The sequence below is a fragment of the Ambystoma mexicanum genome, chromosome 10 (genome assembly GCF_040938575.1).
Source record: "Ambystoma mexicanum isolate Mex_15411 chromosome 10, UKY_AmexF1_1, whole genome shotgun sequence".
Taxonomy (NCBI): Eukaryota; Metazoa; Chordata; class Amphibia; order Caudata; family Ambystomatidae; genus Ambystoma; species Ambystoma mexicanum.
This window is the reverse complement of record NC_090932.1, coordinates 1,128,021,104-1,128,037,240: the sequence shown is the minus strand read 5'-3', so window position 1 is coordinate 1,128,037,240 and position 16,137 is coordinate 1,128,021,104. Positions and strand designations below refer to the sequence as shown.

Below are 16,137 nucleotides of genomic sequence, written 5' to 3'. Positions count from 1 at the left end.
ATCCCACAATGTCATATACATCATTTTGAGTCCATGTCAAAAATGTTATGTGGGCAAAACACAGAGACCTGTACATTTAGGGATGAATGAACATAGATCTAGAAATTAAAAATCAAATCATGACTGCACTACTTGTTTCCCACTTTGTGGATGGTCAAAGATTTAAAAGGGTTCGTATTAGACCAGGTGACATATGGTACAAGAGGTAGATCTAGAAAACACAAATTGGCCATACAGAAACATTTTGGATATACAATCATTGAGTGCACGCTTAAAGACTTAATGATATACTTGACTGACCCTATTTACTCTAAATAAGGACCCAGGAGTCTGTTTTTTTGGACATATGTGCTAACTTTATTTAAATGTTAACATGTTATTAAGCAGCTACATTGGATGTATCACTTTCTATAGTAGTGTAGGTCATTGGAGTCCGAAAGAATGAGATTCAACAAGTTCCTAATATCAGCCTTAATAAGATATGAATCCACGTAAATTCATTATTTATGCAGCATCGGATGGCTGATAAATTACTCTGTTCTCCTTTTCAAATTGTGAAGTCATCATGAAGCAAGACACAGACAACAGATTCAGAATTCAAACAAAAGATATTTATTAACTTAACTGTCAAGATGGAAAATGTCCTAACTTTCCCTATGTTTCAGTGAGATTTCCCTACCTAAAGCAATCTATGGAAAGTCTGAGTCAAAGAGTTCAACTGAAGAATCTGTCTGTGCCCAAAACCTATACTTGCCCTCACAACTAATCTTTACAATGTGTAGGGATGTCAGCAACCTCAAGAAACAGTGTCTTACATAAAACTTGAGCTTCTTTCAGCTCACAGCTTCCTTTCAGCCCCCTTCCCCAAGTATAAAACAGTTCCGACAAAAAGTCCCAAAATTACCTTTCTTAAGTTCAGGATGACACAGTTGTAACCAATGCTCGGGGCTAGCTTCTCCAAGTTCAAAGTAACACAGTTCCAAACACAAAAGTACATTGAGACTCCGTTCACAAGTAAGTAAATGTTTCAAATCTCAAGGATTACCTTCAACAAGACTTAGTTTCAGTACAAAGCATTTTCTTTTTTTTCTTAGGGTTCTTGGGCAAATTTGCACCCTCTTTTTATCATTGGTTTTCCTGTAAAAAATCTTAGCTGTGTTTAAATAGACTGCAGGATTCCAATTAATTCTTCTTTCAATGTGTATTTCTCTCATATGTACCTTTCAGACAATTTGGTATTTAAAATGCCTCTCTTTGGTTCAATGTTAAAGTTGAATTGCGCTGAGTATTTTGTGTACATTTCGATTTGGCAGCAGTCTGTTGTTGCAGTCTCACACTGCGGAGCTGAGGAGGCACAGCCCTATAAAACCACCCACTTTGATGGAGCCTTGGCGGAGTGCGCTGAGTGTTTTGTGTTTGGTGGAGGGGGAGAACACACGGCAGATATCAGATGTTACAGTGCGGATTGCATAATATCAAGCTGCCAGAGTAAACCAAGTGAAGATCCATGTCACTAACTGGCACTATAACATGCCAACAGATGAGGATGCGCTCCGATTGAACTGAAAGGAGTCAGGTGCTCGCAATCTAGCAAGCAATTTCAGACGTTGGTCTCCAAAATAGGGCAGGGAAGTTGACGAGAAGATCACTCTAGAGCCCAGATTGGATTTAAGTGACCAAGGAGATTATCAACAATTAACCCCAATGAAGGGTAGGGTGGAGGAATCCATATACCCTAAGACAGATCATAAACACCATGAAGCTGCCATGGAGTATAAGAAGTCTGTGAAAGACATGGAAATTAAGAAATCGGCTCTGGTGACCAGACTATCGAAAGACATCTTGGCCTTAACTACCAAAATCTCAAATCAAAGACGATGGAGCCTCCCCGGTGTTGAATCCTCTATGGAAGAACTAAGAGGCCTGGCATTCACTTCTCGAAGTGATAAAAGAGGAATAGAGATGAAAGAGCTATCTACTCTGACTCAGGAAGATCATATTCAGAACGAGATCGGAAATATGGGGATAGTTCCACATAGCCCTGCATCTGGCCAGGACCTTAATGAAGAACAAGCGCTTGAGAGCCCAGTAAACTGGCACTTCCCGAATGGACAGAGTCAAAAAGCACCATCTCCTTCTAAAAATAGACTCTTGCTCCTCGGAAAGTGGCCAATACTCAATCCGTAGAAGAGATTGGAGAAGGGACACCCAAAACGGAGAAGAAAATGGCTTAATAGTAGAAAGGATTATGAGAGAAACTATGGCCCAAATACAAAGTACAGTCATGGCATCACTGGCTATCTCGGTAGCACCCTTCGCAAAGCTATATGAATCACTAAATGAATCATTGAAAGATCAGGCCACGCTTATAGCCAAGCCCACAGTAATATGTTAAGGTGCAGGACAGACTTAACAGCAAAGCTGAAATCTCATTAAATTGGCAAAACCGTTTATATGACTTGGCCCGACGTGAGGAAATAAACAAAACAACCTTAATGGAAGCAGTCTTGGAAGATTGTAAATGGATAAGTGCCCAATTTAAATTCCAACAGACTGAGGATTCAACTAAGAAAGCAACCTTAATCTCCCCCCTTAAGAACACATGAAATAGAGGGGCAGCGAAACACTATCCTGATGCTGGATAAAGGTCTCAATGAACAATCTAAGAAATGGTTACTACCCAGTGCCCAAGAGAAAAGATTAGATAAAGAGAGGGGACGTATCTACTGGCAGCACCAAAGTCAGGGTAAGCGTCTTCAAGGATATTAGTGGATGGGGGTGAGGATGCAGAAACCATGGTACTGGAAACTAATACTGCGTTCTCTATTTTTGGAAAGCCACAAGCCACAATAGTATTGTCTAGTAATAACAAATCAGAAAGCCACCAGGGGATAATGGAAAACAAATAAAAAAATATGAACATGGGCACAAAATGGATTCAATAGCTTTCCTGAGACAACTTCGCTCTCCACTGCCTACCGCGTCTACTCAGCCAAATAAACGCCCAAGGAAAGAGCCTATGACCGAGGCGAAAACTCCTCTACCCAGGCTAGCCAGGACCAGACGCCTGAAAATGCTAACATCTGGAGGAATGAGGGGTCCGCTTCAATCTTGGATTCCTGCCTAAGTGATCTGATTGAAATCATAGCAAGAGATTAAGAAGAGGATGGCGGGCTAACATGAGGGGCTCCGTGCTGGTGGAAATAGACAGGCAACTAACCAATGTAGCAGTCCATCCTATGCTATCATTGGGGAAAGCTGAAGAGAACTCCTCAGTGAAAGCACCCAGGACCAAATCCCCATTTAAAAACGTTTGAGGAAAAGAGAAATGATCTAGAGTAAGCAAGAAAAGTAAGTGAGACTGAGGATAGCTTAGGGGCAATGTGCTTGCTTTGGAAGCAAGACAACACGGAGCAACACAGGTTCGATCCCCAGGTCTGCCCTTAGAAATCTCTATGTATTAAGCGAGTTATAAATAACCTATCATAACATCATGTAGTAATATCGGCTACAGACTCTAAACCAAGGATTCCGGAGAAGAATATGCATAGAAACTATCAGGCCTGTGATCCCGACAAGGGGGAAGTTAAAGTCTGCCTGAAAAATCTGCCTCCAAATGAAGAAAATCTCATTCTGAACCAGTATAATGTTATGCGCCTATTTCACCAGATACCAAAATTTAGAGCTGTTAGGAAAAATTCCCATTTATGTGCAATTGTCCGTCCAGTTGTGCACCCCCCAACATTTTGCTGATGTTTTACACCATAGTCTGACTTTACCAGAGGAGCCCAGCCTTCTGCTGCACTCCTCTGTGCTTTTCGCTCACTTTTTATGGGGAAACTGGCATGCCCTTAAGACAGTCAGTACTGGGAGACTTTGTTTCCGTTAGTCCTTGTCAGTGTTGCAACTTTTTAGCAACATGTTGTTAAGGATTCCAATCAGGCGTCACACACCAGACCAGGACTCTTGCCCTTAGCCTAGGATGCAGCGCAAAATTAAAATACTTTTTCTTTATTTCTGAGAATTCGGATTGAGCTGGCATCCAACCTGTCTCACACCCCCTTTTACAAATCCCCCTGGTAACAATGGACCATGAACCAGGCCGATGGGTGGTAATACAATATTTATTTATTTTAAATTCAAATAAAATCACAGATTTAATATTGGGCAGCAATTACCAATGGGTTGATAATTACAGGGCAAAATGATGAAATACACGTAGTTTGACCTTCTACTATAACCTTTCCAAAGCACAAATGAATGGGAGCAATTTTACTGTTCAGGTAGATAGCACCCGAACTAAGATTTCCCCTTCAATGCTCCCTCAAACGCCTATTAATCAGATTTTGAGTGGATAGAAAGGAGCAGTAAGGAGTCATGTGTACTGGGCAGCAAACAGAATCAGAATCCGAAATGAGAGTCAAAATTGGATTTTAAAACCTTTGCAATGGCATAAAATAGCATTCGGAATTACTAAATATTTTATTTAATGTGCGGTTGAATAAATGAGGTAAATATGATTTCTAACAGTATCAGGGATGTAAGAACACTAGCAAACTACATGCAAAGGTACTTACAATGGCATACAGCTCAGAAATTCCACTTTGAAGTGACAACACAGTGCAGCCAAATCACATGCATAGAATTAGCATTTTCTTACTTTCACAGAGTTAAATGTCAAAATGGTTTGAAAAACAGGTGAAATAAACAGAATCGGAATGCGGTTTTTATGCTGAATGACAGATGCAAATCACAGGGATAAAATGCAAGTGAAAGAGTGACTCTAAATTAATGACAGGATGAGATTCTCACTGGGAAAGTAAATTTGCTTTTAAAAATAAAAGCAGTGAACAGAGAAAATCGATTTGGAAAGGAAAGGAAAAGTTTCACTTAAACTAGATTTAGTGGCTAGAAAAGAGAAACGCCACCCGTGAATAGGAAGGTTATGCTGCAGTTGCAACCCTTCACACAGTGTGCCTCTTTTTAGGGAGAATTAGAGCCTCATTCTGACTTGGGCGGTAAGGGATACCGGGCACCGTTAAGGAGACCGGTGCCGGTAATCCCTTACCGCCCTATTCCGAGGTCCCTTAGTGGGAACCGCAAAGGACGTGTGGTCTGACCACATGTTCTTAACGGGACCCGTTAAGGGACCTTGGAGCTAATAACGGGCCCACAATTACCGGGCCCGTTATTAGCTCCCTGGTCCTTTAGTGGCTCCCGTTAAGGACGGCTGGTTTTACCAGCCGGCCTTAGTGGGACCCGCTAAGGGACCTCGTAATGCAGCTGTAAGGGCTTAACGGGACTGGCCTCCTTACCGGCGCCATTAAACCCTTACCGCCAACCTTGTAATGAGGCCCAAGGTATCAAGATGGGGTATGCTATGTGTTGCTATAGGATGGGGTGATACTCACAGCAGCATTTGAGTTTGGGATTTGGGACAGACAACTGGGTTTCTGGACACCAAGGCAATATCTGCTCACTGATCACTGGTCACTGCGGCAGGGGCTATCCTAGAAGAAAAAAGCTGGGCCTGTCTGGCCACTGGATAGCGAGGGTACAGCTGGCATACAGTTAGTGGGGCAAGAAGCTGGTCGGGTCACATGATACTCTAAAAAGGGTAACACAGCTTTTCCCCCTTTCTCCCTGAGTTATTGGGATTTTTTAGTTAAGTTTTTCTGGATCATTGGTGCTGCCTGGATAGGGTCAGCTATGCTCTTGCCTGGCAGTGGAATCTGGAATCTGGCAGGATGAATATGGAATGTCTGGGTATGCAGGAGCTGGAAAATTCAGAAGAGTCTGTGTGTGTCCTTTGTCTCTGTGAGCCTCTACCTTTTATAAGGCGGGTGACATCACAAGATTTACCATGAGTGCAGGCCTTTGGCTTGACATGCATCTAACAACTGGATTGGTCAGGGTTTACTATTACCACCTTCCTGTCAGCCGGTTGGACTTTAGAGACATGACATCAGTTTTATGATGTGGGTTTACTATGCCCAAGCCCTCCCACAGTTAATTTTGCCAAAAAATCAGTTATGACACTAAATTGCACATTTTTACAGTTGAGGCACTTTTACAAATCACATAGACACATGGCATATTTCATACAGAGCAGTCTGTACGACATTGTTTCATCCTTCTAATAATCTTTCACGCTTTTTGATGGGAAATATTTCACTTATAAGTCTGCAATTTTATACATGTGTTCATATTATCATAAAGCATGTTTGCATTCATTTCCAAAGTTGCACCATGGATACTTTACCCATGATTTATCTTTTTCCGCCATTTGCGTCCCCCCACATGCTAGGGGAATGAACAATGTCTTGTGCTAATACCACCAAAATTACATTTAAACTGTTAAACTGTCGCATTTCTGCATCTTCTAATTGCAGAGATAAAAGTATTAAAGTTTATTCCTTCCGAACAGTCTTTTGTCCCAGATGGGCTAGCTTTTGTCTCCCATATAAGGACATACTCCCAAATGTTGCTCTGGAGTGGCCTTTGAAGCCTCCCAGTTTAAGTTGAAGGGAGGTGTTGCTAACAAAGTCACACCTATGTTCCCAGAATCTATTGTATCTGGCAGAGCACTGCCACAGAGTCTGATGAGCGTGTTACATTCTCCTATTGGCCCATTCATAGTTTCCAGATGCTGGTCCCCTTGTGGGAAGGCAGATCCTGTTCCCAGAAAGCAAATGTCCTTTGAAGCCAGGCCAGGAAAAACCTGTTCTGTGGCTTCAGCACAGTAAATGCATTTATTTATTTCTTTATTATTTTTTTTCTGAACCAGGAAGCAAATCTGTTGGAATTAAATATCCCATATATGTTTACAAACAAAACCCACCTCACATTTCTAGGCAAGGACAGGTCCTTAACACAACATTTCACTTTTAAACTGCATTTTCTTTATTTGCAAAAAGCAACCGTTTTTACGCATGGGTTAATTCTGCTGGGATGTCACTTTCAAATGCGGCCTTCTCACATTAATTTCCTGAATCTTTCAAGAGCCCCTGTCATGTTTCTAATGCACAGGCATCTGTCTAAATAAAGATTCATTGAAACTGACATGAGGTAGGAGAGAGGGGACTTTATTTTAAAGAATTGAATTGTGATATTTTATTGCAAAGTAAAGCTTTTTTTCCTATGGCTTGGAGTGGAGTTCTTTGTTATTTCACAGATCTTGCATGACACAGCCTGTCATTCAGTGAGAAATGCCCCCTTGTGCTGAAGCACCACCTGAATATGAATGGAGATAGCTAGGTCTCACTGGATCAGAACTGTGTACTGTTGAACAGATGAAAAAGGGCATCAAGGTGCAGTCAATTTAAAAAGGCAGAATCATTTCTTTTTCAGTGAAATTCTGGGCTGGCAGCCTATCAGCGCTGCCTTTGAATTCTTTTCTTTTTGGTGCAAATGTACTTTTCTCTGGTGCCACTGAAGACAATACTGGCAGTGGGTATTGTATTCTAACTGACGCTCCCAGGTACAACTGGGCCCTATTCTTTCCTCCATCGCACTCTACCTGTGGCCTCCCTCAGGGCTCTATCCTATAGCTATCAACATCTACCCTGCCCCCCTGGCCCACCTGATCTCCACTTTCTCTCCTCACTTCCAGTGTTATGCTGATGACACTCAAGTTTTCTTCAAGCTTCCTTCCTCTACCTCATCTCCGCCCTTCCTCATAACTGACTGTCTGGCTGCTATTCAGGCATGGTGCTTGGCTAACGATCTCTGCCTTAATGCCAGGAAGGCCGAGATCCTTCTCATTGGGACACCTGCTCCCTGTTTTCCTCCCACTGTCCTGCCACCCTCCATTCCCCCCTCACCCTCTTGTGAGTCATCTTTGACTCCTCTCTCTCTCCTTTTCTCTGCACATCCCAGACCTTGCCAAGAAGTCCAACTTTCAGCTCCACCTCCTCAGATGCATTCTACCTTTCCTCACCTTCCCCCAGAAGCTCAATGTCTCCAGAGTACTGGTTCTCTCTAGGCTGGACTACTGTAACAGCCTCTTCCTCAATCTGCCTCTTTCTTCTCCCCCCCCCATCTCTGACTAATCAAGAGCAGGTCTGCAAGACTTATCATTGGCCTCAATCCCAGGGATCACATCTCTCCAGCCCTATGATCACTTCGTTATCACCTAGTGACCACAAGGATCAAATTCAAGACACTCTGCATCATCCGCACTGCAGTCTGGGGCCTGGGACCTCTCTACATCCAGCTTTCGCTCCCTTAATAGCTATCTGCTAGAGTTACTGGGTCCTCTAGCTCCAACTCTCTGCAGTTTAGATGCTTCTCCAAGCAGAGAGTGGAGGTAGACCCCTTTCCTCGGCCGGATCCTCCCTCTTTAATGGTCTCCCTGCAACCCTCATACTGGAGCCGGATCTCCTTAAGTTCCAAAAACTTCTCAAGACATTCCTTTGTTCCTCCTCCTTCCTCCCCCTGTCCCGTGCTAATATCCCTCTGCCGCTGTGACTGGTTCCTTATGAGTCTTCAGGGGCCAAGTCTTACTTGACCAGTCCCCCCCTAGCATCCCTTCCCCTAGCATCCCTTCCAGCACTTGCCTCTGCCCCCTCCTCCCACAGACCAGCCTGAATCTGGTCCACAGCTCCTCCGCACTTCTTCACTTCCCACCTCCCCTGCATTTTCCCTTGTGGCTCCCCTTTGCACTTCTCCCTTCCCCTCTCCCCCATCACTTGCCCCTTGTGGCTGCCCTCAGCACTTGCCCATCCCCCTGGGCACCTTTTGCACTTTACCCCCTCTCCTCTGCCCCTGTCCCATCCCTTCCCCCTACCTACCCTGCTCTTTTTTCCTCTGTACTTGCACAGTAAGCATAGTAACAGAGTTGGGGTAACCCGTGCAGCTCTCCCACTGTGTGTTGGAAGGTGCCGGTGACCAATAAATGCAGCATCGAAACTACCTTGGGTAAGAAGGGTATGGCAGTCCTGATGTTGATTAGTCTCAGGATGTCAAGCTGGATTAAATCAACTATGTAGGTTAAGGTGCACCTGCTGGCCATTGTTCATGTGCATGGCCATCATCATCATCCTTCTCCACCGACGCCTCAGCTGCCTCCGCTGCCTCTCTGCCTCTTTCAATTGAAGTTCATAGTGGATCCCTGCATGCAGGGCCCCCAGCTCCAAGACTTTTACTGTTGCTACCAGCATGGTTGTGTTGGAAGGTGTGTGGGGTGTGGTTCTTTTTAGCATTCATAGTGCTCTTGTTGTGCATCTTGACTGATTATGGCCACCTGTGGCCTGTTGCTGCACACCTGAAACTGCTTTATGCCTGATCCGCGATGCTGGTGTTTCTGGCGCTGTATTCACGGTGACACCAGCATTTTTATGCCAGTGTTTCCGTGTTTTCAGAACTCGGAACGTGCCCTTACAACCGCTGTGTAAGTGTTTTAGGCACAGCCTGAGGGTGCAGCCGCTGTTCGTGTTCACGGTGGTGCCAGCAATGGTAGCACTGTAGGTCTCATTTGTGGGCCTGGAGTTTCTGGCATCGCGGTCCAGAAAGGGGTGCCAGTACGGTGCGATCGGCCCTGCTATTTCCAGACCGCCACACTTGTAATGAGGGCCAGTGTCTTTTCCTGTGTGCCCATAAACCACTACCAAGACTGACCAACCATCCTTCCATCAATCCCAGCAGAGCAGCCACAACATTCCCAGACAGTTTCCTCTCAAATGTCTTTCAAGTTCCCTTATCTACTGCACTCTGCAACTTTGGATAGTTCCACTAGTTCATATGAAGTTGAAGAAAGAATGGAAGAGTCTTACGCATTCACAGCACTATACATGCAATCTCATGCATTTATCTTCAATGAATGACATAGAGCCTCAATACAGCTTCAGCAGTATTCTCAGTTGAAAGCCAGAAATGATGGCTTATCACGCTTGGGGGTGGCTTCCCAGTTCATAACATGATGAGCATGGAATCCTGCCTTAATGGCAACGAGTGAAGCTGGTGGAATTCCATAAAATCCATGTGTTATTTTTTGTTCTGTACATTTCCATATCACTACTGTTCATAGGTGGAAAGAAAAGTAGACCTATTTTAAATGTGAAATTCCATCTTGTAACAGAGTGGCATTTACATCCAGTGGTATTTGACTTGCAATGCCACCTAAGGCAAAAAAAAAAATTCCCACCTGTAATGAAGTGTATGCACTTGTAATGAGGTGGCATTTTTCATAAACACAAATATAGACATAAGGGAGGCAATGGAATCGCATACCAAGATTCTACATTATGGTGATACTTTGCCCTAGAACATTACCAGGTAAGTCCCCTCCAAGCCTTTATGTTCAAACAAAAGGCATGACATTGTTAAACATGGCTCCATAGGGATTAGCTCAGCTCCTGTGGACACTAGGGGGGTGGTTTAGGCTACCCCATGACTCTAACACTCCATGGCTGAAACTGTCAGATACGCTGGGCATGTCTCCTTCCGTAACTCACATTATGGGTAACTCTGTGCATGGTGCTGAGGTAACCCTCTCATGATCTCTATGCTCTGTCCTCTCAAGTACGTAATTGTAATTTGTAGCATTATTGATTGCTTACAATATCTCGTCTTTGCTTCGCTGGATGCCAAGACGTCTATAGACTTAATGTTGTAAGAAAGTATAATTGTTACAGTTGCCTTCTAATGTTCCTGAAACATTCATGTAATGAGATCCCCATTAGAGAAAGTCCCAGCTCCCATGCTGGCTCTGTGTGTGATTTTTTACAAGGAGCTGCTAAGCCCTGGCGCTGCCTCTGCCACTCTGTGTAACAATGGATGCATCTATTCACCTCTTTGTACCTCCAATCAATACCATTAATCCAGTAATGAAAAGAGCTTGCAATTTGTGGGGTGCCTGGGTTGGGGATTTGAATGAGTTTATCCTTTGCACAACCTTTGTTACAAGTTAATCTCCCATTTTTTGCAGACCGTTCCAGGTTCATTAGCAAACAGAACATGGAATTTAGACATTTTAATCAGTACAAGGCAAAAGTGAAAGACAAGAATCAGAAGGAATTGTTCAGGGATGGGCGTACAGTCGTGGCCAAGCCAGTGCTCCAAGGAGAAGGAGGTAAGACGACTGTCCAGCACGGGCACCCACTCTAGTAACCCTAATCGAAGTATGAGTGGTCTTCATGCCCATTGGTGGGTCACTGACAGTGATGGTATCAGGAGCAGAATGCCAGAAAGTGGTTGCTCTTTTTATTCTGTTGACTTCTAGCCTTCCCCAAATAACGAACACCCTTTCGTGGTCTTGAGGGGCTGCAAGGGTTCCGTGGTGAGCTACAGTTGTACCTGATGACCTTGCCAAAGACGTCCAAACCCATTGGCCAAACAGCTCTTAGCAGTATGGTCAACGCTGTGCTTTCAAATAATGCTCCAGTTTTCTATGTGCCTTGCAGAAAACCCTCAACCATGTGCTAAGAAAAATACAATCTATCTATTTAGAAAAGAGTACTCAGGATCTACTAATTTCCTACTGAAATGATGCAAAATTGTGGTATTTCCTTAGAAGAAATTTGAAGTATATAACGCTCTTCTGCCACTTTTTGTGGGCTCGCTGCACATGCCTTCGTAACAATTGTGGGGGGGGGGATAGTAGGATAATGAGAGAAGAAGATGCGAAATCCATTGCATTGATGAGTGCGGGTTAGATATATACATATTCTAAGTGACGTCATGTTTTATGGGTTTTGCAGTGACACTGAGGAATATGTTATCTGATGCGGCGAAACCAAGATCTTATAAATTAGTGCACTTTCAGTCTGGGCTAGTCATTGTTGGGAGGGGGGCAGATGGGTCTAAATAGAAGACCTAAGTCGCAGCTTGATTAATGCTGATAAGGTGATAAGAGATTTTAGAGGGAGTCATTTAGTCAGGATGAAGACGGGTAGTCAGGCGAGTGGCATATATATATGGGATCAGGCATCATGCAGAATTTTGGGATCAGAGTTATTGGTGACTTACAGGGAGATAAGGAGGTGGTTCCCAAATGTCTAACCCAAAATAAAATGATCAACAATAGAGGTAAATTGTGATTTTCACCCTAAAATATTTTACCAACTCGGACCGGAATACGAATGCTGCAAAGTCATTCCGATGACAGCTGAGCACACTTATGACATTGAGCACCACTAATCAAATGTCCCTTTGAGCCTGCCTGCTGAATAAATGTGTTAAAAAAGGCTTGCTATGTCCTGCCTGCCAGATCAATGACCTTTTCTGTTGACCTCTTTGTTTACAGGTACTATGGACATCCATCAGTACTCAGTAAGTGGGAACATTGCACCCAATCGTCTGGCCAACCACCAATCAATATCTATCCTAGATAAACTTCTAAAGGACCCTGTGTCAATGTCTATCCTACAAAACATCCTGGGTGACTCACACTCGGTCTCTGAGTTGCACAACTTTCTGAGTGACTCAAAGCCAACCTCAGAGGCCATCTCAGGCAATCGGCCACACTACTCGAAGAAGGTTACGGAAGCATTGGAGTCACTGAGCAAAGTGAATAAGCTTCCCATCGCTTTGAATTTCACTGGGACGAACTTCTATCTGGCGTGCACTGAAAACCCACCCTTGCTGTCTCTGGAGGTGAGTGTTTCAATGCAGATGCTTAATTAAAGTGCATGGGGGTTCAGGGGCATTCTATGGAAGAAGGGTTTAATTGACAAGGCAATTTGAACACCCCACTTGCTGTAACATCTCTAGCACCGCCAACAATGGACGCAGCTAACAGGCTCGGTACTTTATGGGGAAAAGTATATTTATGTTACACACATAGATCTTGTGGTATTTGTATAGTTTTTTTTAGCATGTGATGTGAATGGTATTGGTTTCATTAAGAGGGCAGTACACTTACTATGAATGCCATTTGGTTGATGAAGCGGGGTAGTGCACTCAAACTAAGCATGATATTTTTCTGGTAAAGACGAATAGTGCACTTTCAGTATGTTTGACATCTCTTAGGTGAGCTGGGGAAGTGAGCTTGCAATAAGGATGCTATTTGATTGGCGAAGCTGGTTAGTGACTTGCTGTGAGTGTGATATTGCAAGTTCACCTCCCCCCTTCCCCGTCGCCCCTCTGAGTAAATTGCTCTAAATACTGTACCACTGGTTTGTTTCATGTTTGCAAATTATGCTTCATTCATTACTGTACCTGTTGTTATTCTGTAAAGCGATTTGGTGTACAGCGCTATATAAACTCAATAAACATAAACATAAACAACATCCGCAAAGTTATTTACAGTGTGAATGCTTGCATATATTGTTTGTGCAGCTTCATGAAAGTAATTTACACTGGCAATGCTGGCATATGTTGCAGGTGCTGCATCACAAATGTGATTTACAGTGTCACTACTGGTATAAATTGTGGGTGCAGCATCATAAAAGGGATTTAAAGGTGCAATGTGCCCGATATTGTAGGCACAACTTAATTAAAGTGATTCACTCTGGTAATAGTGGCATATTTTGTGGGTGCAGCATCATGAAAGTGATTTTCCAGTGGCAATGACGACATACATTGTGGGCACATGATCATGAAAAAAGTGATTTACAAAGGGAATTTTGGCATGTATGTATTCTGGGCTCAGCTTTGTTAAAGAAATGTGCTGGGGAAATGCTGGCAAATGTTGTGGGGTGGTGCAAGTTTATGAAAGTAATTTACCCTGGGAATGTTGGCACATACTTTATTATTATTATTAGGGTATTTATTGAGCGAGGATCTAGCTTTGAGAAGTGTGGGATGCTTTGCAATTATAAGGGGGAGAATAAAGTGAGGGGAGCAGAGAAACAAGGGAGCTAACAACCATGGAGGAGGAAGCATGTGGGTGCAGCATCATGCGATGCAAGGACATGTGCTGACTTGAACTCTGCTGGTTCCAGGAAAGAACCAGAATGCAGGCCTTCTCCCAGTCAACACCAGATGCATCCCCTCACTTCTGAATTTCAGGAGGGACCTCAAGACCCTCCTCTTCAATGAGTGATGCCTCCCTAACTCCTTGGTGAACACGACCTTCCAATACTGACCTAACCTGTAACTGGGTGATCTGCTCCCCATTATTTCCTCCCCTGGTTAGTAGATCCTTTGCCACCATATGATCTGCCCCCCCTTGCCTGTTGGCTCCCCGCTCCCTTGTATCTGTGCTTTCCTCATCGTATCCTTCCCCCAATGATTTGTAAAGTACTTTGATGCTTCCTGAAGCAAGGTATGCACTGAAGCAATGCTTGTGAGCACAACTTCATGAACATGATTTGCTTTGGCAATGCTGGCATATATTGTGGGTACAGCATCACAAATGTGATTTACAGTGGCAATACTGGCAAGGATTGTTGGCAGAGCATACAGTGGAAATACTTACATGTTGCAGGCACTCAACATGAAAGTGCTTTAGAGAGGGAATGTTGGAATAGTGAAAAGCTGCCAAGAGGTCAAGCAGATGTAGGAGGGCCAGCTTGCCGTTGTCTTTTATGTCTTCAATTTGCGTTTTAAGATCAATAAGGGTAGTTTCTGTACTGTGTCTAGGACGGAAGCACGATTGCCGTAGACCCAGGAGTTTGTTAGATTCTAAATAGTTCTGGATTTGTAGATAAACTGCACTGTCCAGGATTCTTAGAAGAAAAGGCACTGTGGTGATAGGTCTATAGTTAGAAGGGTTATTAGGGTCGAGGGTGGGTTTTTTGGTTAAGGAGATAAGCCAAGCATCCTTAAGGTTATCAGGGACTGTTCCTGATTTAAAGGATGCGTTTATAAAAGTGGAAATGAAAGGAGCTAGGTTGTGAGCGTCCTCCTTGATGATAGGTGCAGGGCAAGAATCGCCTTGGCAATTGGAAGGTTTCAGCTTCTTGATAATGTTTTCAACTTCCCAGGTAGACAGGAATGAAAAGCTTAAAGGTTTGCATGAGTGCAGAGTAGCGGGAATGTTGTATGTGGTAGAATTAGGTACTGGGTCTGAGAGTAGGTTACATTTTTTTGGACTTAATTTTAGGTGGCAGTGTGGAGATTTTGTCGAGAAGCTCTTTTTGGATATTGGTACAACAGGCGGTGTCAGTGATGCACTTGTCTAAAGGGGCTATGGGAGACTCAAGTTCTTTGAGGATATTGGGCCTGATCACCACCTCGGCGGTAATGCTAACGCTATTAGCGCGGGGGCTATTAGCGCGACCGCCATAGCCCCCGGCGCTAATAGCGCGGGATCACGAGTTGGGCGGACTTGGAAGTCCCCATTCCCCATTGAGCCCATTCGGTAATGCCCCATTCCACATTGGGCTCAATGGGGAAAATTTGCGCTCTTACCGCCGGCGGATTTCCCGCCGGCGGTAATAGCACAAATTTTCGGCGGATTTTCCCCCAGCCAAGAGCTGGGGCGAAATCCGCTAAAGCCCTGATTCGGCAAACCCTTAAATCCGGCGGTAATAGCGCTACTGCCGGATTTAAGGGTTACCGCCGAGGTCGTGATGAGGCCAATTGAAAGGATACTGAAGATCTCTTTAGTGTTGGATACAGCTTGCAAAACTCGTTTATTGTAGGTATCTTTTTTTGCTAGAAATATGGCATCTTTATAGTTAGTGAAGGCAATAATCAAAATACTTTTATTGGCTTCTGAAGGGAGACTTTTCCAACGCACTTCAGCATTTCTTTTCGCTTCGCAAAGATCTCTTAACCACAAATTGAGATGGGGGCGTGGTTTTGGTTTGCGCAATTTTAAAGGAGCTATAATGTTAAGCACTTTTAGAATGGTATGATTATAGATATCCACTAACACTCTGGGGTCAGAGTAGGATGAGGAGTGGTTATTGAGAAAGGGAAGGATTTGAGGGAGAGGTTTCTGCTTCGTGATGTCCTTCTTATTTCAGGTATGTATGTCAGGTGCACTATTAGGTTGGGGCTCTGGAGTGGGTTTTATTGAGACAATTATTTTATGATGATCAGACCAGATACATGGTGAGACTGACATCAGGTTCACCATGCAATTCAGATCCGCAAGCCAATCGAGGGTTCTCCCTTTGATGTGGGTAGGCTCATGGATGTGGTGGGTGAATCTTAAGTCTGATAATGTGGTGGCTAGGTCAAGAGCTTTGAAATCGTTGGGGTCTTGGAAACCAACATTGAAATCTCCAACTATTATACTTCGTGAAT

General features: G+C 43.8%; 1 protein-coding gene across 1 annotated transcript in view; it reads left to right on the top strand.

Moving 5' to 3' along the window:
- Window positions 1-16,137, top strand: part of LOC138492064 (uncharacterized) — a 194,896-nt gene that overhangs the window by 79,775 nt on the left and 98,984 nt on the right. Inside the window, exons 4-5 of the mRNA XM_069619018.1 lie at window positions 10,928-11,071; window positions 12,245-12,594. Of these exons, the coding sequence (XP_069475119.1) occupies window positions 10,928-11,071; window positions 12,245-12,594 (494 nt within the window). The remainder of the gene's footprint in view (window positions 1-10,927; window positions 11,072-12,244; window positions 12,595-16,137) is intronic.